The following is a 20476-nucleotide window of genomic DNA, read 5'->3' as shown; positions in this document are numbered from 1 at the left end:
TAGTTTTTCATGTTAACTGTTAGTTGTTTCAGGGTACCAAATAATACGCATCTTTCTGGCAACTTAATGGTTCTTATATGATGCAAAAAAGTTATGTACAATGAACGCTGTTTTTTAAGGATTTTATTGTTAAAAAGGTTTTTGACTGAGCCTATAAAACAGAAAGCATCAATCAATACTTGAAAAATCAAAAGGCTGAGTTGTCAATTGTAAAAGTTAAAAAAATATATTCTTTGAAGCTATATACCATTTTCGTAACTGAAATATTTTTTATGTATTTGTGGCATACCAAACCGTAACTTACTATTATAACTTTCCACATTACAGCTTTGATAGCAGGGTCGACGTCTAAACCTTTCCAGACAAAAATTTTGCAGCTGCTTGGAACATCAAACAGATAACACTCCTAAAAAGCCAAATGTACTTAACTCAAATCATGACGTTTTGAGTTTGGTTTGATACCAAGTCGACTTAACTCAACCGAAATAGACGAGGTTTGAGTTTTCTTCAAAACGCAAAATACGTTTAACTCAACTTATATTGTTTGATACAGGCCGTTTTTGAAACTGAAATATTATCGCGGACCGGCATTAAAAAAACTACAAATATTTAGCAATAAAACGTCTAAATTAGTTTATCATCCCCGGGGTGCACGGGAAAAATGTTTCAAAGCATTTAAACTGAAAACTTTACGGCCCGGTAACGAACTCCTCGCGGGCCGGCGGTTACCGACCACTGGGTAATATAATTAGCCCTACTGTTTAACGCCTATACATTTTCTTCTGAGAAGGCGCATTATAATTTAGTGATAACACGACATTAGAAAGTTATGAAAATCAGGCAGGAAATAAAAAGATAACATCAATTAAATATTACTTTGAGTAAAGTTACTCACATCTTTGAGCAAACACCTTTTGTTAAGACTTGAATAACTTTCCTCGTAAAGTTCCATTTCCTTATTCTGACTCGCTTTAACTCTGCAAACAAAACAATACGGCTTAATAAAAAAATCAAGCTCGATCAGTTTTGCTGCTTTCGGGAGATAATTTCGCATTTTTTCAACAGGGTGTGTCTTGGTCTGTTGTACGTATATTTTGTGGATTCAAATTTATTAAAACATCAAGTCATCAAGTCATGAGTCTGGAGTTCCACCTTCGTTAGTTTCGAGTCGGTTTCGGCTCAAATAAAGGGACTGATGCTTTCAAGTTGGCTTGTTCCGTTGACCGTTTTGTCAATTTGAATGTTTCTCCTTTAACTTAACTTGAGTTTTCGAAGTAAAAGATGGTTTATAATTATATAATCTCTATCCAAACCGTTTTATTTTGTTACAAATATTTTTATGCATTTTTTATCCCCGTTTTGTGAAAAAGAAATAACCCAGTGAACGCTTTGACCTACTTTTAAAGTCGAATCTTTCACACATAAACTTACTTAAAGATTGTAAGAAGCCTTTCCTCCTCCGCACACTTCTTCTCAACCTCAACACTCGACTTATCTGCAGGAATCGATTCAGGTTTTGGTCCAAGAAGCGACTAAAACGAAAATAACAACAATTTCCACTCATTGAGAAATAACCTGTTAAAACTGGATTCGTTTGGGCTTGAATAGTTGGTGTCTCCGTGACTTGGTAATAAGATTTAAATTTAACTACGATAACAAAACGTAACGAAAAATCTCGGTAGGAAAACAACACCTGGTCTAAACCAAATATATTTTGCAGAATATTAGCAAGCACATATTACCTGCAGTATTTCAACGTCGTGCTCATCTTTGAAAGCTTGCATGGTGTGAATATGCGACAAACCCTCTCGTTCTGACGTCTTGATGTGGTTGGCAATTAAACGGGCCTGAATGTGCACGAAAAAGTTGTTTAAGGATGGTCAAAGACGCTTAGGGCTGGTCCTAGTATTAAATATACGTTCATCGTAACTGAATAATGATCGAACTGGTGAGCTCCTACTACGAAGCTGACACGTGCAGTATACGAGACAGACAACGGTGCTTGTGATTCAACTTTCTCCACTGAGCCTGTGTAGTTCAGTTTGTCAGAATTTGCCACATGTGGGAATGCTTGGTGACCGGCTGGTCGGCATAACGCCTGCAATTGACCTGGCGTACTATAATTTATATACGATTGTGCCGTGATCGCTGGTCTGCATCGATGCTTCAGGGCTGATCCCAGTATTAAATTTATGTTCATTTTAACTATTAACTTTGTGCTATTTGTAAGCACTGACGATGGTAAAGGCCATTGTTAAAACGTTTAAAACCAAATATCATCATTTTTCAGTCCCTTAAACCAGGATATTAATTTGACCAACACATAAACATATTTTCATGTACCTTAGTAGCATTTTGTATTGTACATTTGCTGCCTTTCCATACAATGATTACATTTCCAATATCAACCAGCATCACTCCATAATTGTTGAAACTTTCCCACTTAAACTCGACTTGAAGAGCACGTGCTGGAAGCTGATTGGTCACCAGAAATAATCGCTTCACGTCAAAATGAGGCAATGCTTCGTAAATTTCATCGGTTTCAGGGACGGCGCCTTTCATGTATCTTAAAATTGACGTTGTCATGCTAACTTTTTTTTGTACGTATGTAGGTAAAGAACTAGATCAGTGGTTATTCTTTTTTTTGTCATTGTAACCCCTGAGAACAAGCAGAAAATTTGTATTTGTCCATTTTGAAAAAAACAAAAACTACCAACTATGACGTCAAACAAAGATGACGTCGCAAAAAACTACTCCCTGTAAAAAAATCATATTTTGTAGTAAAGGGCGTTTTTGTTTAAAGCTAAAAAATATTTGCAAAGCACTGATGTAACATCCTATGGACGTTTAATAATTTCGCGCAAATATGCCATACATTTCCGCTACTCAATACGTCGATTTGTATTTACTTTTAAAAGTAACAATAGCAGTTTCTTGTAATTCTAAACAACAATCGTTTAAATCTGTTTTTTTTTCACTTACACAATTCCATGTTTGAAGTATTTAAGAAACTCGTTACTTTCCGTTCCTTGTGCTTCTCTGTATTGCGTGCAAGGCTTTTCGAGATAATAATACATCTGCTTGCATAGCTTAGCCGTGTTGCCTGTTAAAAAAAAATTAACTATGCTTTCAGTATTTTGTAACATTGGAAGTATTCCAGATTAGAATGTCAAAACTAACACTATTACTGAAAACGTTCACTAGTTGCCGAGACAAATTGGTGTACAAAACATTTAAAGACTTGTAATCTTAAAATTTCAATACCGTAACCGTAAACGCTTTTTACACTGTTGCCTTACCTGAACATAAACATTTATTTTATTAAACTCAGAATTTACTGACCTTTATTCGATTTATCCGCATTGTCACCAATCCAGTAGTGAAGAGAATATTTGGTCCTTCTGCCAAATTCGCGGGTCTGTTTGAAAAGAAAAACTAAAGTTTCTTAGCTAAAAAAAAAAAACATGAAAAGTAGGAAGCCATTTGTATTCTACAACAACTGTGACATCACAATCCAATCGTGTGTATTCAACCGTAACGATGTCAACAAACATGGTTTCCCGTATTTTTTGAGTTTTTGTTTTGACACCATTGCCATGTTGAACAATAATTGATTTAACTAAATAAAAAATAAAACTAGATTTAAGTTGACACGCGCAATTATAGGTGATGGTTAATATACATAGTTTGAGGTGATTTTTGTAATAAAACAAGTGGTAAATATATGAGCAACAAATGTAGATAAAAAGCAACGATCATACACAATAGCATAGGTTATTCTTCACAATTTAGTGTCCAGTAACTTACCTTTAGCAGTATGTAGCCATTTTCATCATATAAGGTACCAAAGCAGACTTCTGGTAAACGAATCAAGGCTTCTCCCTAAAAAATAAACTGCGTGGTTTAATTGCGTTGGAAGTGCAAGGAGTCTTTACCACAGGCAGAACGCTGGCCGACTCGTTACACGTTTTTAAAGGAAATCTTTATCGTTAATTAAGAGCTTAGTAGCAGAAATGCAAGCATTCTTACGCTTTTTAATCAGTGCCGTACAAATGCTTGTGTCATGGTACTAAAAATGCCATAAAATATGAATAAATATCAAGAACTGCTGAAGACGCATTCTTTTTTCAGAAAAAAGGTTTGATTGAATAAATTATTGACAGAGATGCGAAGTCAATGGTACGAAAATGTGGGCTATGAATGTCTGCTGATTTTTAAATAGGAGTGAAATCATGTTCATTTCGCTTGGTACTAGAAAACACAGCGACACAATTTGCACTTGAACAGTCAACAAAACAGAAAACAACTGAGCATTGCAAATCGTTTTGCAGCAAAACAATAATTCAGCATCATGCATTTATCTCATACATATTAAACCGTTTGTTTTGCCATACAGTTATCGTAAGCTTATTTAGTAAATGTATAAGTTTTTAGAAACATATGATGTTATGTTTTCTCAAACCTGAACTCGCCAAACTTCAAACCCATTTCTTTTTCCGGCTTTTTCAATTTCTTTGTCCACGCTTTCAACACTTACGCTCATTTTTGTCCAATAAACTTTTTTTACTTAAAATTAAATAAGCTTACTTTGTCATAATCCAGCAACCAAAAGAACTATTCGAACTACTGTGTTTAATTACAGTTAATAACGTTTCATTGCAAAACAACGTACGCATCGAGTCTACCCTAAACATTTTTATCATCACATTTTAATGCAACGTAATCGACATATTTCCTGCAAGGGGATGTGACGAAAATTTTAAGGCAATTCAACAATTTTCTTTGCCACGTTTTTTGTGTTTAAACATTTATTTGGTAATAAATGTGTAGGCTATTCTCCACATTTAATTCGACAAAATGTACTGGGTTACTTGCTTGAAACGTGCTCCAGTGTTTTGTGATAAGTTGTGTTATAAGACGAATACGTTATAATTAACTCAATAGCAGTTTTGTTCTCAGTTAAACCACTTTTCAGGCATGTGTCTGATATTTAACCATAAACAACATGCAAGTGTAACAACTCCGAGGTATAACTTTCAACAAAACTATGGCCAACGCCAAAGTGTTTCTCAACCCCAAGTTCTGTAACTGAATCAGTCCTCGGAATGTATGCGTAAGTCCGAAAACACACCTGACAAAAACATGTTTTTCGTGCTATTATTACTTTACACTTTTCTCCCATCCGCAAATGATTTTTACGAGACGAAAGTAGTCTTAGAGGCCCGGGAAACACTGCCTTATGAAATCGGTTTTAAGAAACTAACAAGATTTCAAAGCAGCCCTTCATGATTGGTTTGAAGAATCTAACATGCGGTGGGATTCGAATCCATGATTTGAAATGTTTCTTGGAACTCCGATTTGAAATAAACAACTCAATACTTACATGCATCTGTTGGAATTCCTGGCGTGCTTGGCTGCTATAAGCAGGCTGAAGCCTTAAATAATCTCCAGCATACAACACATACTGCTTGCAAGTATGAACAAGTTGAACATTTGCAAACTTTTTATTTTGCAACAGAAGTTTTAGGTCAGAAATCGCATTCACTGTAGCAAATGGAGGAGAGTGTAGCATCGGGCAGTAGTGACTTCGTTGTAGCGAATCCAGCAAACAACGAAAGCTCCTCAGTTGTTTTTCACATTTTTCTTGCAGTCCAAATAAGTACGTACTTTTCTACGTTAAGAAACTCGACTTTTTTGCCTTGACGGTTCGTAAATAATTCTAGGGGGTGCACACAGACCCCCCTAGTGTATGTGACGTCACACACGGTCAATCGAAAAAATTAAATCGGCGCCTCGGCGCAAAACATAAACATTTTATACGCAAGAATTACTTCATAAATTACTACGAGCCGTGTTTGCCGTTCGAATGTCGGGGGTGCGCTTCTGTGCGGGGCGCCCTCTGGCGGTGGTCTACGTCCTTTGAGGCGAGATCCAAATGGACGCCGGCCGACCTGGCAATCGCGTCCAATTCACGGCCTCCAGAACTTTTGCCTTCAAGTAATTGCTGAGTTAAAAGGTGCGCGAGTCGTTTTTTCATGTCATCGTCTTTGTGTTGCGTTGCAGCGCCGGACGAGGAATGGCTCCTTTTCGACGCCCCTGCAGAAGTTCTGTGCGGCCCGCGCCCCCTGTTGGGTGATGACGTTGATGATGATGACGTAGTGCGGTGCTGACGTAAGTCCTCGTCACGGTTTCTAGGTACTCCCCCTGCCGAGGAAGGGGGAATGGATTTTTCGTGTGGTTTTCGATTCTTGGGGTCGTTGGAAACTGAATGGCGGATTTGTTGTGATTCTGCTAAAGAAATACAACGGTAAAATCGTCATTAATGAAAATACCGTGTTTTGTGAATGATGTCATTTACAAGGGGGAAGTGACTAACTCATAGGCTGTGCACGTTTATTAAAAAAACACGCTTTAGGGAACCGGTTTAATTTTAACCTTACCTAGATTGTCAAGTTTTATAGATTGTGAACTGCTTGGTCCTTGGAGACCAGGTCTTGATGGCAAAGGTGCTACGCTTATCTTTGGCCCTTTGTCGTCTGCAAGATCACCTTAAAAGCAGGAAACAAGTTATTTTTTTTCACATTTTCATTTTTCTAGATTTACAGTTTCATTTGAAATCTGTAAACCGGCCAAAAGCAGCCCCTTTAATTGTTACATCGATTTACAAAGAAGTATTGTATTGCGGTATCAGTTATAAAGGTGAAAAAGCACTTAATATAGCAGATGGGCTACGTAACTTACCACTACCCGGTTGGGATTTAGCTGGGGTTCCCTTGCCCATGTTTTTCTGCAGATGGTCCAGTATTACTGCTAAGCCTGTGAAGACAAAAATATGTTGCAATTTTTGAAATGTTCAGTTTACGAAGCAGGTTAAAAATATGGACGTCAGACACATGACACATTTTTGGGAGAAACAAAAGCAAAAATTTAACGTTTGGGGCGCTTGTAGTTTAGTTTCCAAGAAATTGGGGCCCTGATTTTAATGACAGGTATCAGTTTTGTAAATTGTTTCTGAAACTAGAGGTACCAAAACAGGGGTAAATCTAGCCCCATGGGTGATGGGTGAAAAATTTCATCATGTTAAGAAAACGTGTTGTAAATTGAAATCTTGCAACGGGGTAAACAATAGATTGTTTTTCCCCAACAAAACGGTTAAAAAAATATTCAATGTCAAAAAGGCCAGAATTTGATATAACATTTAAATTTAAAGGTATTAAACTTTGTAAACCATTTCTTGAACTGTATTCAGTTATATAATTAAAGTCACGTGATCCCACCTGCACTAGGGACATCCCCTCCTGTATTCTGGTTCAAAGCGGATATGAGAACTTGAATATTCACGGAGGAAAGTAGTTTTACCGTGCCCTCATCCAGCGGCATGTTCCAGGCTTTCGCCAACTGAGCAAGATTCATGTCGGGATTTTCCTGCATCAGTCGCAAGAGGGCGTCGTGCTCACGTGACTTGCCGGCCGGCGCCTGAAGTAATGACGTCATATTGTTAAAATTAGAACAAATTTAGTTTTTGTAAAACAGGGTTTTAGGTGAAACCGGAAAAAAAATTCCTTGTTATAGCAAAGAAATGTAACTATCAGTCAATTCTGGATAACCGCATAATTTCTTTACAGTAAACTTTGGTTAAACCGGATTCGGTTAATCCGGATCTTCGCCAATTCGGACAAAACTCGAGGTACAAATGATTTGTATGTAGTAAGGCTTTAACTATAATCGACATCGGTTGATCCGGGTCTACGCCCAAATCGGACTAATTGTTGAGTCCAAACGGTCCGGATTAACAGAGGTGTACTGTATTTGTATAAAAATTTTAAACGCCAAATGACCTGTAAAGTTTATGGTTTTGGGTAATCGCTTTAAAAAGGATCATGCTGCAACTTACTAATGTTATCTATGATATGTGTAACCAGTGTTTCATACCGGAACGGAACGGAACGTTATACCGGAACGAAATAAAAAATTTTTGGCTCAAATACCGGAACGAAATATCGAAATAAAAAATATTCAAAATACCGGAACGGAACGAAATACCGGTATTTTTTATTCCGGTATTTCGTTCTGGACATTTGACGTGAAACAATTGCTAACAATTTCGCGCCGTTAAGCTACGATAAAAAATTAGCCCCTTCAATTTACATCCGTTTGACCATCATTGACAAATGTTATGTGACGTAACAACTACCGACAATAATTCTTGTATGTTGCAACTTTTTTTCTTTTTTCACTTAATAGTTGTAAAGACAACAAAGAAATGTTCTTTTGTTAAGACCGAAATACCGAAAAATACCGTTATAATTTTATTTCGGTCAGACCGGAACGAAATGAAAATATCGGTCCAGAACGTAATAACGAAATAAATAATTTGCTCAGAACGAATAACGTTATTTGGTTTCGTTCCGTTCCGGTATGAAACACTGTGTGTAACACACAACGGAAAAACACCAACATTTTTAAAACACTTTTATCACCACATTTTTTTCCTTACCTCTTTCGGAGCAGCCGTGGGTTTTCCGCTAGCTGTCGCTGCAGAGGAGCTTCTCTGGTCAACGTCTTTACTTCCACTGCCGCTTGTCTGCATTAAAACACGAAAATCTTTACTAAGACAAGTCAAAACTGCAAGTGCTCTGTTTAGCCATCTCACGCTATTTTGGTTAGTGGTTCTCAACCATTTTTCCTGTCAGGGCCAAATGGTAGCTTTTTAGTGTGTTAGGAGCCGCAAAAAACGAGACCTTAAAAAATCACTAAAGATTATTACCTTGAAAGCAAAAACAGCAATCTTGGTGGTTTTTTGAGGTCTGTTGTGAGTCGCAAAATAAGTAGTTGGGAGCCACATGCGGCCCGGAGAGCCGCGTTTGAGAATCACTGGCCTAGGTGATTATGGCGTCACAGATATGTGACGTAACAATAGCTTAAGGGTGCAGCTGCAGCGCGTTTACCATCTTTCCACCAATGGTTTTCTAATTTGTCGCGCTGTAATGTCTTAACGTTGTGCAGCTAGTTACCCCACGCAATTGTGCTGCCGTAGGATTTGATTAACCCGACGAAATAAACTCCACACATTAATTTAATATTGGTAAAACTAAAGTACAATCTTAGAATCTGCTGGGCTTATTTCAATCATGGTTTTAGGACGTTGTCAGTAATTCATCCTTTTATTATTTTTACCGGATTGGATTTGGTGGATTCGACCTGGTGGATCGGGGGTTTTCCCTCAGCTGCCAGTCGAGCATTTTCCTTCATTTCTTTGCGTCGTTTTTTGCTCCACATTTCGTGGCAGTCTTGCCAGTGAGGGAAACTAAATAAAAAACAAACAGGTGTCAAAAAATTAACCCTTTTGTACCAAGTAGTGCAAAATAAATCCAGCAGTTCGATTTCTGTTTCAGCCAATAAATATCAAGGTAACTGAAAGTATTAGGCCCCATGAAATATCTACACTGATGAAACCTTATACGTCGAAACAGTGTGCACAGTCTGCAGCTTACTGACGAGAAATAGGTTTCTGGCTTCATCCGATTTTAAATTTACACGTGCATATAAGGTTTCACAAAGCTTGTGATCCGTTTGTTTCGTGTGATAGTTTTTTAATTGTATAAAAAGGTGTTAAGGTAGGGCTACAGATACTTACAAAGATTCTAGCAATTTTTAGTCGCAAGAAAAAAACGCTTTCGTGAACACCGTAAATTAAGTCGGCGTAAAACCAGAATGACGTCATCACATTTACGTAGCATGACGTCATATCACTGACATAGCATGACGTCATCACACTGACATAGCATGACGTCATCACATTGACGTAGCATGACGTCATCACATTGAGGTAGCATGACGCCATAACTCTGACGTAGTAGGACTTACTCGGGCATGGACATGTTGGTGGTGTCAACGTTTTTAAGCCAGGGACAGTTGATCGCTTCTTCAGCAGTGAACCGCTTGCTGGGGTCAAGGGTCAACATTTGATCCAACAAGTCGATCGCCAAAGTGGGAAGACTAAAAAAAATTAATAGTTTCAGTTTCATGTAAGAAAGGCAGTGGTGGGATTCAATTATTTTGTCACCCGGTTCTATCACAAAGTCATATTTTTCAGCCGGTTCTGTTACAAAAAGTCCATTGACAGTAACCAGTAATGCCAACCGGTTTGCTGATCTCATAAAATTTCGTGAGATGGTTCTATAGAACCGGTGCGAACCGGCTAAATCCCACCACTGAAGAAAGGTTATATGTTTTCTCCGAACCAATGTTCGCTGGTTAGTGGTGCAGATTTGTGGCGCTCTGACGTCACACACGTTTATATGTCGTAACAAGGCAGTAGTCGTCATGTTCTTTTTCATGACGAAACATGGCAAGGTAGAAGTGTTTAATGGAATTCTTCGTTTAAATATCAAAATTTTAGAAAGTGATACAGAGTACCGAGTAATAACTCGACTCCAGCCAATCTTTACAAGGATTTATATTGCCAGACCGAAAACCGCCCAATAACTAGATAAAAAAGTGATACAGAGTACCGAATAGTAACTCCACTGGGATATTTTGGCATAGAGATTTTAGCTAAAAACCAAAAACAATTTAAACAACTTACAACGCGAACTCCTCACGAAGTTTTCGTCGATATTGTCGCTTCGGTTTCATTGTGTGAAAATGTGGGAGTCGTATGACGTCAGGCCAGACAGCTGGACAGGGTGATCCACAAATTCTGCTGATGCTTTCAAGCTGAGCGAGTTCACGATCGGCTTGAAAGAGTGGCTTCTTCGTGAAGAGTTCAGCAAGGATACATCTAAACGAAATGGAAGTTTTTTAGTCACGAATACAATAACCGCCTAACTCGGACAAAATTTAAGGTACTAATGATTTGTACTGGGGTAAGGCTTAAACTAATCGACATCGGTTAATCCGGATCTTCAAATAATCAGGACAAATGTTTTGGTCCAAACGGGTCCAGACCAATCGAGGTTTACTCTAGTTTGAACTTGTTACACCGATTAGAAAACCACAAAATCACGAAGATTTGATGCAATCTGTTTGCTGTTTATGGTATTACACAAAAAAACAAAATATTCGTAGTTCCTAACCTAGTTTGCTATCATGGTTTGGACTCTGTCTATATCAAACACAATCGAACTAATTGTCTAAGAGTGTCTACTAAAAAGTTCTTCACCAACATAAAGGCATTTGAATCGTTTTTGTGTCAAAAAAAAACACTATGCTAAATTTCTTGCTCAAAAATACAAAAGTTTACAGGGCTGGATTTGAACCACTAACCTGACGGGTGCTATAAGGTTGCACAGACCACATTATCAAGTCAGTACTATATATACAAGTACTAATACTTACCCACAGCTCCATATATCAATAGCTGGTGTGTAAGTTTCTTCCCCCAGCAAAAGTTCCGGGGGTCGATACCATAAAGTGATCACTCTATTGGTGTAAGGCCGCCTGTATAATGGTAAGAGGTGGTTAGGGAGGGTTATTAGTGGTTATTTGTGGCTACTTACGGTTCGTCTTGGTTGTAGAAACGAGCTAAACCGAAGTCAGCAAGTTTGATCTCACCCTTGTTGTTAAGAAGAATGTTCGAACATTTTATGTCCCTGAAAAATTAGGTATAATTTTTTGGGGGAGGGCTAAGTTAAAATAGCAAGTGTTCTATTTGATCAAACACCAAGCATCTTGTATCAATGCATAATGACGTAACAATCAGTTTGTTGTCGTCCATTTTATTCCTTTAGAATTTAGATTGTAATGCTACCGATTTTGACAGTGAAAAATTTTATGAACCAATTTCACATTTAAAGGGAAAGGGTATTAGATATTATTGCCGGTTATCTTGGGTCTTGTGGTGAACTTTGCAGTTTGTTTTACAATGTTCAGCAGATTGTAGTCAGGTCGTAAAAATAGCGTTATACCAAGTACTTGATTTTCGGTTTGGTTCTCGTAAAACTATAGACGTAATAATATGAGCCATATTATGCTAACAGCGGTTAAAGAGCATGAAATAGCAAAATCTAGTGTGCGATGGGATTCGGACCCACCACAGCAAACTAAATAAATATTTTGGCAGACAGGCAACGAATGTGATTTCTTCACGTCATAAGTGGACATAATATCACACAGGCTAGAACAGTGTATTAATCAAACGTGCTTTTAGGTTATCAGTTGGTTAAGAATATTAAATTGACAAAAGGCTTAAAATTTAAGTGGTCTCTCCCAATAATAGCATAAAACCCACCAGTTTATCAAAATGCAGCCAAAATTAGATACCTTAGAATTTCTCACCTGTGAAGAAAACCCTTCTGATGACAATGATTTAAACCATCCAGCAATTGTTTCATAAAAGACTTGACATGACCTTCATTGAAATGTACCATGCCTGATTCGAGTAATCCCATCAAATCATGGTCCATGTATTCGAATACCAGATAAAAAGCACACTCTAAAAATATAAAGTTTTTATCATTAAAAGCCTGAATTGTGTATTGTTTGTATCTTGGTAAATGTAATATGATGAGGCTTCAATGGTTAATCCGGATCTTGGCCTATTTTGGACAATTTTTTTAGTTCAAACAGGCCCGTATTAACCTAGGTTTACTGTATTTCATATATTACTGGATAGTTGAATTTGTAAACACATTAAAATTTTCTTTTTTTATTCCAATATTCATTGACTGGAAGTAATTTTCCTATTGTACAGCATTTATTTTAGTTGGTAAAACTGGAGATTATATTTACCTTTCTCTTTGCGAAAATCTGTTGCGTCAGATTTGTCAGTAAGTACATCTTTAAGACTAACAATATTTCTATGCTGAAGTTGACGAAGGATTTTGATTTCACGAACAGCCGTGATGGGAAATCCTTCCCGCTCGTTGTCCAGTCGAACCTAAAAAAACATTAGTTGTAAGTAATAGGAGATTTTTAATTTTTTTTTATCCGTAATTAGTCACACAAAAGTAGAAAGAAGGGTTCAAAAATATATTTGTTTTTTGTTGTTGTTTGCGTAAGTTATTGACTTTTAGTAACTATGTCAAATTCGATAAAAGGTGATAATGATACACTAAAGCAATAAAACAACATTACGAAAGAAATTACGAATGAAAGAAAGATACCACAAAGACACAATCGAAACATAAATAAGCTTATTTTTGCACAACTTCATATCGACTTTTAACAGACTTGCCAATTTCTTATCAATTCGGTTATTAAGAAAAAAGCCTCGGTAAAGTGCGTTCTATTTTATTCTATAAAAAAAATGAATAATTTTTCTAAATTTGTACCTTTTTAAGAGCACACACTGCTCCAGTTCGCTTCTCCTTTGCTTTGTAAACTTGACCGAATGTGCCCTCTCCAGTGATCGAGATGAAATCATATTCGTCGACGCACATCGAACCCCAATCAGTGACACAAACTTTTACTTCTCTGGTTCTAGGACCACATATTCTAAAAATAGAGAAACAAATTAAACCAAACTCAAATTATAAAAGTTCATGTTTTGGGAGCCTGTGGGTGAACTGCTGAGTCATTTGGGGTCAAACTTTAGGAGGATCAACTTTAGATAACCAGCTGACATGTTTATAAATTTGAATAAGTTTAAAGCACTCGTTCTTGACCAAACAGTTGGTAACCAGAATTAGAGAGGAAAAAAATATGTCAGGAAAGGGGCCCATAAAAAGTGGTAAAAAACTTTGGGCAAAAATAGTGTTTAAAAACAAATGAAAAATGGGATTTTTTAATATTGTTTGAATTTGAAATATTTTAACAATTCTTGTAAAATAGCATTACAAAATAAAAATCGTTTTCAAAAAAATATCATTAAGTGGAATTTTGGGCCTTGTTTAAATGTTGATAAATTAAACAAGAACTATTACTTTGGCCTTTTCTTTTTTGGTGTTTCCTTTTCTAGTAAAGATGGTGGAGTCCTCGCTGGTTCATCATCGGTTGCTGATGATGTCGGGAGGACGGGAGGAAGAGGAAGATCGTGAAGACCTCGTTTCGTTGGCACTGATTCACTTCTATAATAAAAGATATATGTACTTGTTTCATGTAAAGATTATTTTTCTGAAAAAAATGGCATGATTAACTAAATGATGTAGTTCTGACAAAGGTATAGTTTGTACCCAGTGTTTTTTTAAGGTGTTTTGGGGGACCAAAAGGTGTTTTGCGGTCTCTTAAAACTACTTAGCGGTCACCCAAACCAAACCTTCAAAAAAACCTGTTTGTACCAACGTTATATTTAGTCAGTTAAAATTGGGTCGTTTCATTTTAACTTTACAGGCAATATTCCCAGAGCATATGTGTCTATTTAGAAACCGCATGTAAAAATTAGGTAAATTCCTCCCCTGTTGGAAACCATTGTATATCGGTCTGCTTTATTAAGGTAATACTTCTCCAACTGTCAAGCAAAACCTAAAATGAACAGATCTCTTTTATCTTTTTGTTCAATGTTCATCCTGGGTTTACTTGACAATTGGGAGTGTTATTTGTTATATTTGGAATGTTATATTTTATGTTAATAAATAAATAATAAAAAAACATAAATTAGTTTGTAAACATGTATTATGCCAGGCAGCAACAGTTGATTTATCAGTATGATTGTTGGTAATAGCAAGTTCTGTTTTATTACATACTAAACTCCAATCCATAGTCTGTTATTAGTTAGGAAATGTTTGTTGATGTTAATTGTAAAAATAATCCTGAAGTTTGAGTTGCTGTTGATGTGTTTAGATGATTTTTTTGCTGGTCAGCATGACTTGCAAATTCGACAAGTGTAGTCAATCTTTGCACATCCATTTTTTTTATTTTGAGGTTTGTTTTTAATTACATTTTATGATTTTTTGGTCAGTTCATTAGTCTATGAATATAATCTCATGTGAAAGACATTCAAAATAATTTCACCAAAAACATTGACAAACTTACTTTGTGCTGCTTGATGGTTTTTCTGGTTCTGGTGGAGTTTTTGGAATTCGCTCTGTTTCCACTTTTATTGTTTTACTTGCAGTACATGTTGGACCATCCAAAGTCACTTTAAAGAAACAAATATTTTAAATCAGGGTTGATGTAACATAAGATTTAATTATTAGGCAACAAATTAAAAAATTAAATTTATTAATGTTTAAAAACATATTTAAAGACAGTTTTAAACATAATTGTGACACCCGGCATGAAACAGCATTAAACAAAGAAATCTGAAAGTAACAATTGTGAAAGGAGTAAAATTTCAACTTACTTTCAGTTATATGAGGTGCAGATGTGGCAAGCATCTCCGATATCTCAATTCCACCAACTTCCTTCTTCATGAGAGCGTGTTGGATGCGATGGTCCACATCTTTGGAATGAGAAATCTGAAAAAAAATCATGATGAAATACTATGCAACTATGCAAGCAATCGCATTTGTCTTCAAGCAAGTTAAGACCAATGTACAAAAAAATTGTAACACAATATTTCAGTTAGTTCTATTTTTTCTGATACAGATGAATCTGACTTTCATAATCCATTTCGTTATATCAAGAACAGGGGTCGTCAACCCCTGGCATGCATGCCAGCTTTGGCATTTGAGGTATTTTTAATGGCACGCCAATCGATTTGCATGTTTATATTGAAATAACAATTAAACCTGTTACACTGCTTGTTTTCAGTTTTTTACCATGCCATTGTCATGAAATTCAGCCTTACATGTACAAAAAGCTCTGCTTTCTCTTTATTATTGATATCTGCTGACACAATCCTCTATTATTAAACAATGTTGGCAGGCGAGGTCTTTACCGCATGGAAATAACAAGTAAATTGGCACATGCCACTTAAAAGGTTGCCGACCCCTGATCTAAAACATAATTTCACACTTTTTATTGATTTAAGTTGCAGAGTTTAAGGTGATTTTTCAAATATCGTTGAGACAGAGTAGGAAATTTTTCAATCAAGCCCCGCTGTGGGTAATTGCAGTTATACAAAGTTTGCTCAACAGTCTATTCACTCTGCAATACCTGTTCAAGTTCAGGTGGCCATGATTGAGCAGCTTGGTCAGAAGTTCCAGGATAGTGGGGTTGATCAACAGATACCTCTGCAGGAAAAACAAAAATATGCAAAAGGTAAACTTCTCTCTTTCAATAAAACTAGGTTCGGACATAACCACACTGGGTCAGTACCCAGAATTGGATCCCAGGTTCTGATGAGACACATCTGCACTTAAACGCATTGTGACTGTTAATGTAATATGTCTGTGAATATTTTTGTTGTACTACATTTTTAGATTCAGTATTTCACAGTTGTCTGATCGAAAATATTTTTCTAGGCATGGGTGCTTCGCAGTGACAATAAATAATCTCAAAGTGGTGCACGACCACTGAAAGGTTGGGAACCACTGTTTTGCATTGTGACCATATCCGATTCTCAGTACACAAATACTACATTCACAAATACATTTTACACTTTAAAAATTAAAAAGATTCTGACAAAAGTCATAGCATTGCCAAATTTGTTTCCGCTGCCGTCAAAATATTGGACTAGTACTGACTATGTGTGCTTCAGGTATCAGCTACAGACCAGCTATTAGTCAGAAAAATAAGATCAGTTGTACTTCACTACACAAATTTACCCGCTGCAGGAGGTAGTGACGAAGGGTGGTGTTGAACAGTTTGTGCTTGCTGATTTGAACTGACAGTTACTAACACCTGATGATGTACACCTTTGCTTTCAGCTTGTGTGGGAATATGCGATGTGTGATGGATAGATGGGTCCTCAATCATGTGACCTTCTGCTGCCGAGGGTTCTACTACTTGGGAAGTCTGAAAACATGTTTTTGAGATTAAAACAAATGTTTTATTGTAATGATAAGTTTTTCAGAACCTATTATTGGTGCCAACGCAGAATGATTATGTAACTAGTAGGTATATTTTCTCTTTTATTGTTTTTTCAACACACATGCTGTCAGTAATTTCAGTTTCTAATTGATCTCAATCATTTTTTTAAACAGAAAAAAGAAACATAGTTTTGCAAATATTGATTTTACAAAAAATTGGGATAAAACTTACCTCCTGTATTTCCTCTCCATCACTTTCAGACTCACTTCGCTCTTTTCGTTTTTTGCTTCCACTTTTCTTTTTCTTTTCTTTCCGCCTTCTATGATGTTTATGCTTGTGATGACTTCGATGCGATTTAGAATCTTCATCTGCGGAAAACAAAAAGGTTCAACACATTTTTGCAAACAAAACTGTGCTACATACAGACTGAACCATGTAAGCTTCAAAATTAAAAAAAAATCGTTTAAGTTTAACTAAAACCACAAAACGTATGCTTAACAGACAAATAATTAATAACCACAAAAAAGCCTGACATCCACAGGTTCTGTGCTGTGTATAATAGGTATTCTGTAATCGACCTAACAGTTCTAAAATGATGATACAATAGCATATTATTCTAAATAGTATGACATACAATCCTACATACAACTTCGTCTAACATGTGTGCAAGGTAAGGGTAAAAAACAAAAACCTGACCCCAAAAAATCAAAAATATAATCGATGTATTAATGACCCGGACTTACCAACTAGCGAATCGTTCACTTGTTCTTCTTCTTCCTTTAGTTTCTTTCGATTTTTCGAAAGTTGCGCTGCAAGATCTTTTACCGTCATGGATGTTGGTCCAGCTTTGGCAACAGCAGCCTCTGCAAGTTTGCTCTGCGAAAAATACAACAAAATTACTTTTAAACACATAAAAAACTACTTGATCATTACATTTGATGTTTAATGTAGAAACACAACAAACAAACAAAAGACCTTTTAAGGAAGAAACATAATGACTGATTTCTAAGGAAATAAAACTGGGTACAGTCTGACATGTTAAGTAAGTTTCCTCTGTGATGCATGCCACAGACCAGGTGATGCATGGGGTTGTACCCTGTGCTCCCAACAAACTGGAGTGCCGTTGGATGGCTACACTAGCCAATACAGCTGATCTCTCATCAACAAGCCTTTATAGGTTGAAACAGTATGCACTGTCTGCAGCTTAAATTAGTCAATTCATAAAAACTTACTTTCGATGATTTTCTACTGTCAGTTGCCGAATCGTCATCACTTTCACTACTTTCGCTTCTAGATGCCGATCTATTAGAAAAACAAGAGGTTCATATGGGGAAAGTATAAACATCAGTTATACAACATGTTTAGATAATGAAACAGATATCAGTAATGATTTTTAAAATAGCTAAACTTATGTTAAAATAAACTTCTAATAAAACAAATATTTCCACAAATACCTTGATCTGTGTCTAGAAGATTTTGACCTTTTGCCATGCTTATGTTTGCGACTTGACCTAAAAATCACAAAAGAAGATAAATTAATTACATACATACACATGGAACATTTTGGCACATGATTGTTTATTTTGGGAACTGGCACAAATTGTTCTTTTGTTTAACTTTTTACAGCAAATGACAAAATTCAGCAAACCAGTTTATAATTTACTTATGTTTTCTCTTCTTGCGCTTATGATGTTTGTGGTTGCTACGGCTACGTGATCGAGAACTGCTTCTGTCTTTTGACCTTGTTTTGCCGTGAGACTCATCTGCAACAAATGTAGGCATTTAAAAAACAAACCCAAGAGCCTTAATAGTTTATGTAAAAAAAACATTTTTTTAAGAAATGTCACACAAAAATTTTTTTTAGGTTAACGTCAAAACACTTTAGTCTTTTAATAAGGTATTGTAGCATTGCAAAAAATCTGTGACTTTTGTTTTTAGCAACTGGAAAAAAATGATCAGTTTTTGTGCAACAATATGGCAAGAATGCCATCAATGTGCCAATTGCTTAATCCAGATTAAATTTTTGGGGTGGAAAGTTTTGGCAAGGTATATATATATTGTTTATTTATTATTGCATATTATTATTGGAATCCTATGTAAAATTGTACACATACAACAAAATAGTAAACCTGATCTCGATCGAGGAGAATGGGCAACGAAATCGGCTTTGGCACTGGAATGGTTAACGTTGTTGTGTGAATAGTTTTGATCGGAATTCGACATGCTTGACTGGCTGTGTACCGGCATGCCAGGAAGACGACGCATGTCTACGTCATGGTTCGGGTTCGGATAGTGCATGTCACTAAAAAATGAATTTCGTTAATAATAATTTATAACAGTACATACATTTTTTACCAACTGCTATGTTTAAACTGGCTCGAAATTTAACAGTTGTTTCCTATGACACCAAGTTTTCAAAAAATGTGAAAAAGATTGAAATTAAATGAAGGAAAAACAAAGTATTTGCAAAAAAGCAAGCATATATAGAAGTATAAATTAAAAATAGCATTGATATTAAGTGAGCTGTTACATTGCAAAAAGCCTTTGTCAATACTGTATTTTTTAATTATATTTTTGCTTGCCTATTTATTTATTCTCAGAACTCCTAAAACCTGTGAATTGTTTCTCTATAAAGTTATATATATATAGTTGGTTCTGTTTAGTACCGTGGCAAACAACAGTCATGCACTTTTGCACACCACAACGGTACCTTGCACTGGGCATTGGCGAATATCTCCGCGACTCATGGTTGTAATGTGGACTTCTGGGTGACCTATGGCCAAACCTTCTTAGTGCATCAGGGTCTACGTAAGGCCCATTGCGGGCTTGGTCAGAAAACGCGTCCCTCGAGGTGGGAGGTGAACGAAAGTTAGGTGGTGACCGAGGCGGTGGGGTTACTGACCTTCGAATAATTGGGTGAGCAGGCCTGGGTCGGTGAGAGTAGCCGGGTGAATGATGTGGGTGAAATGGTGGCGGAGGGGACCGATATCTGTCATGCCAACTATCAGGGTGAATTCCAGGTGGGTAACCCCCTTGCTTATGGAAAGAAGAAGGGGGGCTTCTTGGTGGATAGCCCCGCTCGTAAGGGTGAGGCGGAAGCCGTCTGTCCATTTTTTCTGAGTCCGAGTTTTCAGATGACGTAAATGACAAACTCCTGGACAGTGATGACTGTTCTCGTTCTTTCCTTATTGGCTTTGAGCTGTCTCTACCACGACTTCTATGGGTGGTGTCTTTTTTGTGACACTTGCTTGACCGAGAAGAAGCAGAATTTCGTGACCGCTGTTTCGGTTTGTGATCACTGTGTTCTCTGCTGCTAACTTTCCGGTCTCTTGATGTTTTTTCACCAGTCGAGTAGTTACGTTTTCTCTGGTCACTGTTTGATTCCCGGACAATGTTAGATTTAACAGTGATTGTTCTTTTTGTCGCAACCTTTTTTGGTCTTCTAACTTCTTGGTCGGAGGCAGAACTAAACTCGTCGTATTCCACTAATGGTTTGCTCAACTTTTTGTCAAATGCTGAGCTTTTATTTTGTGAGTGCTTTGCATGCGACTTTTTGGGTGAATCCGATGTTTTATGTTGGGGCATTTTCTATCTTCATGCTTGCCCTACATTCTAGTATTTCCATTAGAAGACATTCAAAAGCTCTAAATTACCAACCTGCTAAAATAACAACTTTTTTAAA

General features: G+C 36.7%; 2 protein-coding genes across 5 annotated transcripts in view; both read right to left on the bottom strand.

Annotated features, from left to right (window-relative positions):
- The window catches only part of LOC145203954 (villin-1-like), a 12596-nt gene extending 7024 nt beyond the window's left edge, over window positions 1–5572 (bottom strand). The window contains exons 1-10 of one of the 2 annotated variants that reach the window (XM_080076338.1): window positions 5384–5447; window positions 4463–5131; window positions 3808–3882; window positions 3343–3418; window positions 2983–3103; window positions 2344–2566; window positions 1743–1847; window positions 1432–1532; window positions 896–977; window positions 305–406 (exon numbers count right to left, since the gene is read on the bottom strand). In XM_080076338.1, the coding sequence (XP_079932464.1) occupies window positions 305–406; window positions 896–977; window positions 1432–1532; window positions 1743–1847; window positions 2344–2566; window positions 2983–3103; window positions 3343–3418; window positions 3808–3882; window positions 4463–4543 (966 nt within the window). In that variant the 5' untranslated portion in view covers window positions 4544–5131; window positions 5384–5447. Of the gene's footprint in view, window positions 1–304; window positions 407–895; window positions 978–1431; window positions 1533–1742; window positions 1848–2343; window positions 2567–2982; window positions 3104–3342; window positions 3419–3807; window positions 3883–4462; window positions 5132–5383 lie in introns of both variants that reach the window. The other variant, XM_080076337.1, reaches the window with a different exon arrangement.
- On the bottom strand, window positions 5486–20476 carry LOC145203952 (uncharacterized). 3 transcript variants are annotated; one of them, XM_080076334.1, is made up of 25 exons: window positions 19505–20476; window positions 18924–19096; window positions 18458–18557; window positions 18249–18305; window positions 18027–18096; window positions 17538–17670; window positions 17026–17162; window positions 16590–16779; window positions 15979–16055; window positions 15224–15338; window positions 14914–15019; window positions 13866–14009; window positions 13275–13437; window positions 12733–12880; window positions 12280–12436; window positions 11502–11594; window positions 11341–11442; window positions 10589–10783; window positions 9868–9999; window positions 9178–9307; window positions 8498–8584; window positions 7278–7476; window positions 6742–6816; window positions 6441–6548; window positions 5486–6291 (listed from the first exon to the last, which is right to left on the bottom strand). In XM_080076334.1, the coding sequence occupies exons 1-25, from the start codon at window positions 20377–20379 to the stop codon at window positions 5843–5845; spliced, it is 4215 nt and encodes a 1404-aa protein (XP_079932460.1). In that variant the 5' UTR covers window positions 20380–20476; the 3' UTR covers window positions 5486–5842. The 3 variants fall into 3 exon arrangements, with proteins under 3 accessions (XP_079932460.1, XP_079932461.1, XP_079932462.1); XM_080076335.1 differs by having other exon boundaries at window positions 5486–6288; XM_080076336.1 differs by having other exon boundaries at window positions 19697–20476.

The sequence above is a fragment of the Phallusia mammillata genome, chromosome 8 (genome assembly GCF_965637545.1).
Source record: "Phallusia mammillata chromosome 8, kaPhaMamm4.hap1.1, whole genome shotgun sequence".
NCBI classification, from domain to species: domain Eukaryota; kingdom Metazoa; phylum Chordata; class Ascidiacea; order Phlebobranchia; family Ascidiidae; genus Phallusia; species Phallusia mammillata.
Note: the sequence above shows the minus strand (reverse complement) of the source record. Positions and strands in the feature narration are given on the sequence as shown.